This window comes from Hoplias malabaricus, chromosome 1, assembly GCF_029633855.1.
Source record: "Hoplias malabaricus isolate fHopMal1 chromosome 1, fHopMal1.hap1, whole genome shotgun sequence".
In the NCBI taxonomy this organism is placed as follows: Eukaryota; Metazoa; Chordata; class Actinopteri; order Characiformes; family Erythrinidae; genus Hoplias; species Hoplias malabaricus.
The window spans coordinates 10802585-10815477 of record NC_089800.1 but is presented as its reverse complement, the minus strand read 5'-3'; the positions used below and the strand labels follow the sequence as shown (position 1 = coordinate 10815477).

Genomic DNA, 12893 nt, shown 5'->3' with positions numbered 1-12893 from the left:
CAGGTTGATTTTATGCTCACATGCCACTAGAGATCCTGTTCTATTAACAGTGCTCTGTTATTGAGATTTGAGTGGATCAGACACAGCAGTGTGCCTAGAGCATTTAAACATTGTGTCGACTCACTGTCCACTCTGTTAGACACTCCTACCTCGTTGGTCCAGCTTGTAGACATAAAGTCAGAAACAGTCGCTCACCTGTTGATGCACAGTTTGTGTTGTTTGTCCTCTTGCTCTTCATCAGTGGACACAGGACCCTGTCTGCTGGATGTTTTTTGTTGTTGTTGTTGTTGTTGTTAGTGGACTATTCTCAGTCCGGCAGAGACACTGAGGGCTTTAAAAACTCTAGCAGCCCTGCTGTGTCTGATCCTCTCATACCAGCGCAACACACACTTACACACCACCATGTCTGTGTCACTGCAGCACTGATAATGGTTCACCAATCAAATCATACCTGCTCTGTGGGGGTCCTGACCAGTGAAGAACAGGGTAAAATTGGGGAAAGTATGCAGAGGAACAGGTGGACTACAGTCTATAATTGTAGAACTACAAAGTTTCTGTGTGGTCAGTGGAGCTGATAAAATGCACAATGAGTGTAGAGTGTAGAATGAGTGTGTTCATGCTGTGTGTGTAACTAGATGCCACCTTTCACTTGCATTTTTGCTTTGAGGAAACATCACTGTCAGTTCTAATTAATAACAAGCCAATTTGTTGGTTTAATGTATTATAGTTTGTTTCCTGATGAATATAATTCCAAGGCCGTATCTGGATTGTTGTGTGTAGTATTTCAATCAGTGCCTTCCGCTGTAAAGCATGGATAAAAAACAGGTAGGAACAGATTTCCAGAGGAGTCCATCCATGCGCCAGGACCTGGTACATCCGTGGGCATTCAGGGACAAGGTGGCACCAGGGAGTGTGGCTTTGAAGTGTTCTAAGGTTGCATTATCAGGCACCTGCCTTTGAGCTTGTTTGTAAACAAGAGCTCTTGAAGTATGAAGCTCATCATGGGGGTGACAGAAGGAATATAGGGGTGACTTAGATATGGACCAGCATTAATCACACTGAAATAACACAAGTGCTGCCACTAGCGCAAGACACAGTGTGATGGTTTGATATGGGACAGTGTAGTCCAGTGTCAATGGGCATATGAGCACATGAGGGTAACACTGGGTTTTGCATTACCTGGATTTATACCATGACATATTTGTAGTAATACCACTAACATTTTTATAGTATTCTTAATAATCATCATAGTTAGCATTGCTTACTACAGGATACAGCAGAACCACTGCCCACATTCGAGTTCAAAGGCATGTAAACACTCTCCCTGGCTTTAGATTAAGATCCCCCTGGTCGACAAATATTCTTCCCATCAACTCTTGCCAAAGCCCACGCAATGGTCAGCTTCTGGCTATGACACTGGTTACATCTGATATACACTGAGACATAGGCTATAAAATAAATGTTCATGCATGACTTAGTTAAACCAGGATGCATTAAATAAACTTTCTTTTTTTCCATTTAAAGATACAAAGAAGCAAGTATAATTGTGATGTAGAAAAAAGACTCGATTAAAAAGGCTAACTGCATTCACTTTATAAATAAATATTTAAAAAATTCTAAAACTAAAAAATAACATCAGAACGATTAGGATAGATCTCGAAAAGAAGTGATTATGCACAGGTAAGAAAGGCGAGTCCAAACCCTCATAAGAATGCCAAGAACTTGCCGAAATACACGAGTGGTGGTGCCACTTTTCACTCTGCAGCATTGCTTGCACAAACATAATCTAAACTGAAAGTCACAGGGGGGAATTCCTACCTGTGACCTCTTCAGAAAACGTAACATTTGAAATAAAGTACCGAACATCTACACAACAGATGAGTTTTGGAAACAAGGGTTCTGAACTGACAAAGTCAAAACAGAACTCTAGCCAATCAGTAATAATAATTTTGGAAGGACCAAAGTAACAGCATTTCATTAAAATAACACCTTGCCATCTGTAAAGCATGGGGTGGATCTGTCATAATTTGTGTTTGTCTTACAGCCGGTGGCATTTCCAGTATTAAACAGGCAAAGGCAAGAACAGATTCCATAAATTGCCAGCAAATCCCGGAAGCAAGAATAATAATAATAAAGGATAATGATCAAAATCATAAAGCATGGTGGGACTACCTTCACTGGTTTTAGAAAGGCCTTCACAGTCTCCTGACTTAAATATTATTTTAAAAAATCATGCCTTAATCTTTAACAAGCAGTGGCCTTCAGAAAAAAGAAGGAAAAATGTGTTTTTAATTATTTTTATTTTATTATGTTCTATTTTATTATGTTCTATATACTGCTTCTCAATTTAAAAGCAAATAATAACAATTGTAATAATTTGGCCAAAGGGGCCCAAACATTCAAAGACAACATTATTCTGTGTTTTGGAGGAGCTTAGATATTTTTTCTTTCTTAAAAAATGTAAATGGAATATATTTCAGTGGAAATGCATCGTGTATCTGTGAAACTGGAATTGAACTCTTTGTAAGTGAGCAAACAACATCGTATGAAGACATTTATAAGTGTCTTCAAATGCTATTTTGTTGTAGTTGTTAATGATTTTTTTATCAAAAATAACCCTTGGAGACATGACTGTAGAGACATGTGAAATACTTTTCTACAGATTATGTACCAATCCTTCATGTTTATCCCTCAGTGTTCACTAGCACCTTGTAACAGAGGTAACAGAAACAGTATTTCACACACAATATTGTAGTTAATCTGAAAACAGAGCAAAAAAATGTATTTGATGATAACAGCTTTTAGGAGCATGCAGCTAAAGGCCAAGTTAAAAGACTCATTAAAGCTAATAACAAATGAAGCACTTAACGTGTGTTGTAGTCCTCAACTCTTTCCTAGTGTATTATTTCTTTAATAAATTATATGTTTTAAAATAACCCTGAAAGTTTGATGTGCTGCATTTCAAATGTATTATTCTTTCCTGATAAAAGCAATGTTTAACAGTAATAAATCACATCTATACAAACAACAAGCCTCATGCATCATGTAATGGAGGCGAGGACATATATTCAGACACGATGGACTTTGTGGTTTGCTCATAACACGTTTCTAGAACATTTGTTTTTTCTGGACAATACATGAAAACATTTCTATCAGAGGACATGAAAGAAACGGGTACCTTTGCGTGTTTGTGTGGCTCCATGATGCCGTGGCACCTTGTCTCCAATTCTCAGTTTGAAGGTTGTGTGAAGAGATACTGTCAGCAGCGTGTATTACTGGCATCTCTCTCTATCTCTATCATTCTCTTCCTCTCTATCCCTCCACGCACACACATGTATTATCCTTTCATCCTTTCTGTGACCTTCCTATCCTTTTTCCTCTCTATATTGCTATTTGTCTTTTTGTGCACCCACACACATGCACACGCCAGAGCAGCGGAGGTCTATGGCTCGAGGCGCTTCTGAAGATGGAGATTAAAAGCAGTCCGTTGACAAACTGCCTGGTTAATTGTTTGTGATTATCCTTGATCCCTCCTGACAGAAGGACATCCCCTACTCGATTGTTCATGCCAGTGAAATGTGTCACTCTAATTCTCTGAGGCCTTAAAAGCGCTCAAACACAAAACCCTTCATTATATGCTTGTAGGTGATCTGCTTTTCACTTCCCTCTGGCGTGTGCTGAATAAACAGAGAGCTCCTCTACTTTGGCAGCTAAAAGGCGTCTAGCCCTTAAGAGTTTTTTTTTTCTTTAATGCTTCCTTTACCATGTATTGATAATGTCACAATGTTTGATTATATGCTATTTATTAATTACACTCGAGGCTCATAGTCTCCAGACAACCACTATTTGTAACATTATTAAGGCTTTTATTACAGATCAAATATGTAAATACTGGGCATCCATTTTAAATGACTTGTGTCACACTTCATTTGCTGTCAGTTTAGTTTAGAAGAGACCATTAAAAATAAACATCAACAGGTTCATGATTCAGACATTCACTCTTAATTTACAAACAAATAAAAAGCATTTTTTACACAGGCAACAATTACAAGAGCTTTGGCTTTAACACAACACAAAATTCAGAAATGTCCTGAAATGTCTTGTTCAGTTTCATCAGATACGGATCGGGTGTCTACGGTAATGTATATACATTTTTTTTTTTACTAAAACAATTCAACAGCTCAAATACTGCTTATAAATAACTACACATATTTACAGAACTGAAGGAAATAAGCAAATTATTGTTTATTCCATTGATGTTCTTTGGCCCATTGAGATATGATCAGGAAAATAAGCTTTGGCTCCTTTCAATAAAACTTTCCCATCCTGTGGTCCCCCAATTTTTTCTTGATGATTAGTCTGGAGCTAACAGTTTTCAGTACAGTCAATATTCTCCACCCTCATACCTGTATGGATGCGTCACCCTCTCTGGATAGCTGTTGGAGCTGTAGCTGCTGTAGCGATAGCCTTCGAAGTTCTCTGCCCTTTCGATTTTGGCAGGGAGCGCGTCCTGGTAGGACAGGGCTGTTTTGATCACTCCTGAATCCTCTGGAATCTTCAGGTCAGAGTACGATGTGGGGGAGGACTCCTCAAGAAGAGAGTTACAGTTAGACAGACCCTTCACATCATAAATGTTTTCCCCATATTTCACCACAGAGGGCTTGGGGCAGGGCTGATAGGACACTTTCGTGGTGGTGGTTATGATGGTCTGGAGGGCTGTCGGGGTAGAAGGGGCAGGTCCTGTGTACCTGCATGGATACTCACTGTTGTAATAGTGGTTGGGGTTGGCCGGTAGCTGTGGGTATTCCGCTCTTTCCGCATATGGCCCTTTGCCCAGGATCTGCTTCCAGCTATGATGCTTGGCACCAGCGTCCGGATAGGACCTGTCTTGGTGCGGAAGCTGAGGTGTCCCACTTAGGCCAGGGTTATTTTTGTTGATATCAACCTCACTCTGAGGACTGCCAGGGTCCTTATACAGTGCTGGGGGGTAAGGGCCGGAGCCCAGGTAGCCTGGCACAGCAAAATCGTATCCGCATGGTGGCCGGGTCACATACAGACGGTGGTTGGCTGGTTTCTGCAAAGGACTTGGAGAGTCAGTCATGGTGGCAGTACCATGGGCATCATAGGGGAACTTGTAAGGACTCTCTGGGTTCTGGAATGGGGGGTAGTGCTGCGTCTGGATGGGGAAGTTAGACTCGGCGATGATACTGAAGCGGTCTGGCGCCTCCATGGTCAACTGGTGGATGTTCGGAAAAGGCATGTCATGGTAGCGGCCGGGCTGAAGAGAAGCAGAACAAGGTTCATTAGGTCATGTCGGCTCTTCAGAAAGAGATACAGGTAGAGGATTATTTTCAAACAACCTGACAACAAGTCCATAAAGGTTTAATGGTCTGAAAATATCAAATCTTTACTTCAAAACAAAGCCAATTTGCCAATACATATTTTCTTCAAATAATATTATCTTTATAAGCCATGAAACTAATGTAATTATAAAGTAATTAAGTTTATGTCATCTAAAATCAAATAGAATATTAGCAACAGAGGAGTAAAGGAGTGTATATTCCAAGAGCTTAACGTGTCTATGTTAATCAACTACATTTGGTGTAAGGATTCAATTGGCTATGTATGGTTCATTAATTCATTCCTTTAATAACTGACCCTAAATATTTATTATTAACCAATTTATTATTTTATTGTTTAATCATTTAAAGCTGTTTCTGTGCTGATGTTGTTTGCAGTTTTGCATTTTTACTTCATGTAAGTAAAGCAATTGGTCACAGCACAGTCAGCATCAAAAACATGTTTACAGTAAATATTTGTGTGATGCATTTGTTGATGGTGGCGGGTTGACATTGAATAAAGAAACAGACCAGACTTTCCAGTTTGAGCTCTGCTCTCTGAATCAAGGGCTTATTCCAGTATGTATGTATGTATGTATGTATGTATATATATATATATATATATATATATATATATATATATATAGAGAGAGAGAGAGAGAGAGAGAGAGAGAGAGAGAGAGAGAGAGAGAGAGAGAGAGAGAGATTCTAATATTAAACTTTTAACCAAATTATTTGGTGACCTCATGCCAACAAAACTGGCTTTAGTTCATGACATTATACAAGCAATGCATTAAAGGAGTGTACCTCTTGCTCTATGAGTCTTCTTTTCTGAGTAAAGTGTGGGGAGGACATCCGCCTCTTTACTGCACTCCTCCTCGCCTCTGTCTCTGACTTGCTTTCTGGTCTGGGATGGTCATGCACTCCTTTAGCCTGAAAAATGTGTTTACACAGCATTAAACATCCAACATTCACTTAATGATCCATTTTTATACAGCTATGTTGTATATGCATTATTGAACAATGTAGTAATATACATTCAAAGAGCTTGACTAACTACACACTCTGGGCAAATAAGTTTAAAGACATACATTAAGTCAATTTATAAGTGATGCACTCAGGAGTTAAAGTGAGATTTGGAAGGTTGGGAAACAGTTTGGTCGACATTTATTAGGTTTATAGCAATTAAAGCATATTGGCATGAACGCGTGCACGCGCTGAAAACGTGCGCGTGACAAAGAGGTCACGTGGTCAATCATAAACGGTTATGCCCTTTAAAAAATATTTATTATTAATTATAAACGTATAAATATAAAGAAAAATATTAATCCCCAGCATGCCTTATTAGAGTTGTTGTTTTGTAGCAAAATCTGCTGTGATTAGTGATGGAGGTAAATATGTTTGATTTTACATTTTTCAAACATACATATAAAAAATGGCATCCGTCGTTATAAACCACTTCTTCTGCACATCGTTTTAAAAATGGACACACACCTGGAAAAAGATGGCCTTTCCGTCCACTCTCCAGAAGTTGGTGACCGGATATCCACTGTGTCCTCGACACGGCACGAGCTCCAGCGCTGAGCTGCAGTTTGGACACAGCTTTTCTGTGAGGGATTAAAAAAAATCTTCAGCGCGTTTTGAATAAAAGTCTTCACTCTCAGTGTAAATCATCAATGTTTATTCCGATCCATGGATTAAGCTAAGGTTTACAGGGAGAATTGTTGTCTGTAGATCCTGGGTGTAAGTAATTTACTGTAACAAAGATGTTTTCTGAGCATCGATGGGTTTAATATTTAACTCTAAAATAGAGTCTTAAATTGTTTTTATTTATTTAATCGATTAGACTTAACAGTTTTATGTTTTAAATAAATCTTTTTTTCTTTTTTATCTATATATCGTCAGTGGGAGAAACACAACGAACCCTGTTCTTTATTCCGGTCGCCATTTTGTGAGGCGTATTAAAAGGGCAATGCAAACTGCAGAGTTCCAGGCCACTATCAGATAATGAAAAAGATTTGTTTACTAAGCGTTTAGCAAAATCTGACCCGTGTTTATACCACCTTCATATCTGTCACTATCATCTATTCACTTTAAATGCGTGTTGAGAGCAGTGCCGAATATCATCTCATTAAGATTAGCCTGCGTGTGAGAGTTTGTAAAATCACAATAAATCTTTTTTTCTTTTACAATTCATACCTTTCTCGGAATATGCCTTTCTTATTGACTCGCCTAAATTCACTCACACTTAGATATGAATGTGATATTCACGACACAAAACTGAAGATTTGCACATTAGATGTGAATCTCAAGGTCAGTTTATGGTTAACTCTTCCGACCTCAGTCTCTTTACACCGGGTACATTTTGGTGGCTATTTTTTTTTAAATACTTAGTCATATGTGTGTTAAAATGACCATTGCCATCTCCTTAAGAAGGACAATTGCACATTATATTTGTAAAATAATTTAAGTACGTTTATTTTATATTTATTATTATAATTTTTTTTTTTTACCATATTCAATATTTGTTAATAATTATTAGGCTTTGGAAATAACGCGGCTCCATTCTTTTTTGCCTTATTCTCATATCTGACATGATTTTATTTATTTGAGACATATCAAAGGCTCAGTGTCTTTCATATCGCGTATTTTTTTATTTTTTTATTTACGTTTGGTCAATGGGATGAATGCCTGCCGCTTCTTTCTCACAGGTGAAGGGATAAATGTACCGGAGCTGTTGTGCAGGACTCACTCTGCTGTTTCTGGCGGGCTTTATCGCAGATGGCGGGGCGCAGCTGGAGTTTTGTTCCGTCGCTGAGGGTGCAGCCCCGGGCGCACAATACAACGCCCAGGCAGGATTTCTTCAAGATCTGGCAGTTGTGGTTGTTGGTGTTGCGCATGGCCCAGCCGCTGAGGTGCCGCTGCGCGTTCTTATCCTCAGAGCTGTAGATGTAGCGCACGTAGCCGTCCGTCCACTCCTGAAAAGCGTCATACTGCTTGAGGTCCTGAGAAGAGAGGCGTACAAACACCTTTTTACACGTGTTTTAACACTTTAGGATGGTTCCTTGAGCGAACATGCGCAACCTTGATATAGTCTGTTATATCTTGGATGATTTATTTGTTTATTGATTCTCTGGCCTTTGGTTTGATTGTTTATGAGGTACCTGTGCTCTTCAAAAAATAAATAATAAATAAATAAATAAATAATAATAACAATAGAAGAAATAACTTTCTTTTGTTTGGGTATCTGAGAGATTATGAAAATACATATTTGAATAAATTTTTGTACTCTTTTATGAAATGTCAGGTCAACTTAAAAATGTGTTAATAAGCAAAATAAATGGTTTTAATAAGCTCAGATGTCTACTTTTAATTATGTATTGCCAAAACACTTTCCACTCCAGGTGTTTGTGTCCATCTATTTGCACTCAAGGCCTTGTGCTCTCTCAGCTCATCAAGATTCAGAAATAAAAGGTGATATTTAAAGGTGGTATCCTTAAGGGGAATGTCTTAGGGATCTTAACTCTGCAATATACCACTATAATTGTCTTCAATGGCTGTTTCTTTTATATGTATTTGAAATAGTTGTTATGAACAGGTACAACTGTACAGCTTGAGATGTGAAAGTGAAACTTGTAGTTGTAAGTAGACCATACAATCTTAGTTTTACATTCGATGGTGCAATTGTATATTTGTACATGGATGAAAACAATGTATCTGTACAGTACCCTTTTTATTAATATATATTTTTACCATGGGACACAAAAGTGTGGGCTATACTTTTTTCTGACTGTGTATAGTGTTTGAGTAAAGTGTGTGTTTATATAAATCTGGAATATGTTTGAGCACTCTGGATTTAAATTCTACATTGTGGGTGCGTATACAATGCTGTAAATCTTCCAAAATGGTTCCTAGATTAGTTATAGGGTTCCAGTAGAAGTTTGAAGTTGATGCTTTTAAACTTAAAAAAGTTTCTTCTAAGAGCTAAATGCCAAATAGCTATTATGAAATCTTTATTTTTAAGAGCAGAGGCCTGCCCAGTAAACATTTAGCCGTTGATTCAACGTTGAAATAACGTAATGACTGCCGTCTAATCAACGTTCTCTTAAGGTTGAAAATGAAAGTCGAAAAGACGTCCAAACACAGACATTGAAAAGACGACTATTAGACGTATTTTGTACGTCCATTGACGTTATTAATTGGTCCCGAAATAAATTACTTGTATAAAACGCATTTTGGACGTCCACTGACGTTATCGATTGGTCACGACTTAACTAACTTATTAAGATGGAATTTGGACGTCCATTGACGTTTAAAATATGTCCTTGACGGACAGACTACTTTTAGACCTATTTTGAACGTCCAGAGACGTTCCTTGTTTACTGGTTTAAGCACTATTTGGTCGTTTATTAATATGGCAGTAAATAGTGTTTAAGTTACTAAACTGTTTTTGTTTATAATAAATTTAACAGGATTTTTGTATCAAGCTTGTCTTTGACTTCTAACAGATTTTTTAACAGAGATTTTAATACAAAATCTGGACGTGTAATCGGAGACATATTCATTGGCCACGTTTTTAAAAAGTAATGTACTGTGTTGTTTTTTATTCATATTTTGAAATTAACTTCCTGATACTATGGATGAGTTTTTCAAACTGTGGGCCACTATCCGAACAGGGTTTAAGGGTCTGACAAGTTTGACTAGACACTTCACTTTCAGTGGAAAATCTCCATTCTGAATGCTACATCTGAACCTACTTGTTTCATATTAAAACTACAGCTGTGTATGCATCATTCAACATTAACTGCTTCCTTTATTTGTTGTATCTTATTTTTGTTTGGTTTATTGGTTCTTGTTTTGTTTTGTTTTGATTGTTAAAACTCCAAGGATGTGATCAAACACAACATGATGTTTTGGGTGTTTATTATTTTTATCCAAAACATCAAACTAATGTTTCCTATAAACTTCATCTCCCTGTAGGACAGATTCAGTAGGACTGGACGTGTTATCTGAGTTATTTGTGCTAAGAAATACAGGGCAATAAACCATTATTTTTTTCAACGTCCTATTAAATATATTAATCGAGTTACTCCATTTTGTTTGGATCATTTAGAAAGACGTGCATGTGCATTAAACTCCAATAGCAGGAGGTAAATGGAGTCAGGAACGGTGTGTAATGTGTGAATAGAATATGCTGTTAAATATTCAGAAAAAAAGCGTATTATTAGACTTATACTTTTTATTAGTAAAAGTCATTTCATAAATAAATACACGTCCTCTGCAGACACAGTACTGCGCATTAAAATGTACGCTGTTTGTGTACTGTGTGGACGCGGTATGCGGGAGTACGTGTAAACACGTGTAAACACGTACTAACTTAATATAGCTGTCAGCAGGTAGGCTATGCGAGGAAACGGATTGTTTACCTGGGGTAGTTTGGGATCGTTGATGTCCCACGTGAGCTTCATTCCAAACGAGCACACACAGTCCGCGTTGTCAAACTGATCCGCCGCTTTGGACATTTTGCGCAAAATTTGAACTGAGCAGAATTCGCGTGAAGCGCGTGTCCGAGTCCAGCGCAAACGGCTTCAGCTCCGAAACATAGTCGTCATCAAACGATACAGGCACCGATAAGAAATGGATTCAGAGAAAGCTGTCCACATAATTTTGTCCTGTCGCTGTCTCCTAGTCTCGTAAACGCATGGCGTGGAGATGTGCGGAGTGACTCAGGTGTGCTCTGAAACCTGGGCGGTGTCTGAATGATCTCAGGTAAGAGCTGCTGTGGGTGTAGACTACACCAAGGAAAGAGAGAGAGAGAGAGAGAGAGAGAGAGAGAGGGAGAGAGAGAGAGAGGGGGGGGCGCAAAGGAAGATTCGATTGCCACTGAGACACAAACTGTGGGTCTTGATAATGGCAATTAAGCCACATATTATTAGATTCATGAAAAAATGATAAGTGGAAAACAATAATAAGCATTGAATCATAATCATAAATGACAGTTTGTAAGTTAAAGAAAAAAGACACAAACCCAGTTTTTATGAAGGTTATACAGCAAAAGCAAGAATAGGATTTGTTGATTCTCTTAAACATTTATTTAACTGACAAAAGTACAAAGAAAGAATTTAATGTCTTCACAATATATACCAAACGATCACTGGATTAGGAATACCTCGTATACACCCATTGTCCATTCTCTCAGCTCCATTGGCCATACAGGAGCACTTTGTTCTACATTTACAGTCTGTAGTAAATCTGTTTCCCTACATACGTTCTTTCTACAGCTCCTTTTCACCTTGTTCTTCAATGGTCACGACCCTGACAAGACCCCTACATGGTGGTGGTGGACCATTCTCAGTGCTGCAGTGACACTGATGTGGTGGTGGTGTGCTGGTAAGATTGGATCAGACACAGCAGTGTTGCTAGAGTTTTTAAAGTCCTCAGTGTCACTGCAGTGTGGTCCAGGGTCCTGGGGTTGTGAGTTCGAGCTCTGTTTGACTGTGGTGAGTTTGGTGTATTCTGTGTGTGTGTGTGTGTTGCCTTGCGATAGACTGGTTCCAGGGTGAGTTCCCGCCTTGCTTCCAGTGATTCTGGGTAGACTCCGGATCCACCGTGACATTGAACTTGATAATCAGTTACAGACAATGAATTAATATTGATTTTGTGGTTTGAAAATAATAATTTTCTACAAATTAAGCTCCAGTTGTTGTTTTTTTTCATGAAATACGTGAACACATCCTGTATTTAATCTTTAACTGAAAGTTGATGAATGAATCAGCATTAATCCAAGCCAATCCAAGAATTTATCCTGATGTTTGCAGTTTGAAAATACTATCACTGACCGAGATCAGAGCTGACTGTTGAGAATCCCGGGATAGAAACTTGTGTCAGCAGAAACACTTGTGAGAAAGTCCCAGCAAGACTTGTGTGTAGAAGCTATTCTCAGCATATTCTCAACTTCTAACACTGAGAGGTTTCTAATAGTAGTCACAGGTTTTGTTTTTGTAATCTTCACACTTCTATCCAAAAGCAACCATTCCTTTTGCCACATTGTAACGAAGATTGTCTGCCATCTTTTGCTCTGCATACTTTGGTAGCCCTTTTTCACACTTTTCTTCAATGGTCACACACAGGGCAAGTGTTATTCGGGTGTTGGATCATTCTCAGCACTGCACAGACACAGACATGCTGGTGGAGTTTAATGTGTAATTGTGATGCTGAAGTGTGTATTAGAGAAGAGTCCACCATTCGAAATATCCAACCAAAAGCATCCAGTGTCATGTGACCAGCAATAAAGTACCGTAGAATGACTAAAATCACTGTGCAGCAACAGGTGCATCTATAAGGTACTAGAAGATTCTCTAGGTGTGTCTAATACAGTAGTCAGGGGACAAGTATTATTTAAAAATTCAGTGTCTTTCACCCCACCTCTGCCACACTGTTCCTGTATTTCTATAAATCTGCTTTGAGGCAATGCTAGTTGTAGTTTTAAAAAAATGAATTAAAAGTGTTGCTGACGTGGTCCACACTAAAGACCTGAAGAAGGGTCTGGTGGAG

General features: G+C 38.4%; 1 protein-coding gene across 1 annotated transcript; it reads right to left on the bottom strand.

Moving 5' to 3' along the window:
• Positions 1-3811: 3811 nt before the first annotated feature.
• gcm2 (glial cells missing transcription factor 2) lies at positions 3812-11090 on the bottom strand. The gene is made up of 5 exons (XM_066679006.1): positions 10766-11090; positions 8092-8344; positions 6834-6946; positions 6147-6272; positions 3812-5278 (listed from the first exon to the last, which is right to left on the bottom strand). Exons 1-5 carry the CDS (start codon positions 10859-10861, stop codon positions 4385-4387), a joined length of 1482 nt encoding a protein of 493 aa, XP_066535103.1. The 5' UTR covers positions 10862-11090; the 3' UTR covers positions 3812-4384.
• Positions 11091-12893: the final 1803 nt, after the last annotated feature.

Bases quoted from the DNA above. Each gene is read 5' to 3' on its own strand.
- gcm2 (XM_066679006.1), bottom strand. From the start codon at position 10,861: ATGTCCAAAGCGGCGGATCAGTTTGACAACGCGGACTGTGTGTGCTCG. The intron at 8,345-10,765 runs GTAAACAATCCG...CTCTCTTCTCAG, and splicing joins ACGATCCCAAACTACCCCAG to GACCTCAAGCAGTATGACGC. The intron at 6,947-8,091 runs GTGAGTCCTGCA...AATCCCTCACAG, and splicing joins AGCCCGCCAGAAACAGCAGA to AAAAGCTGTGTCCAAACTGC.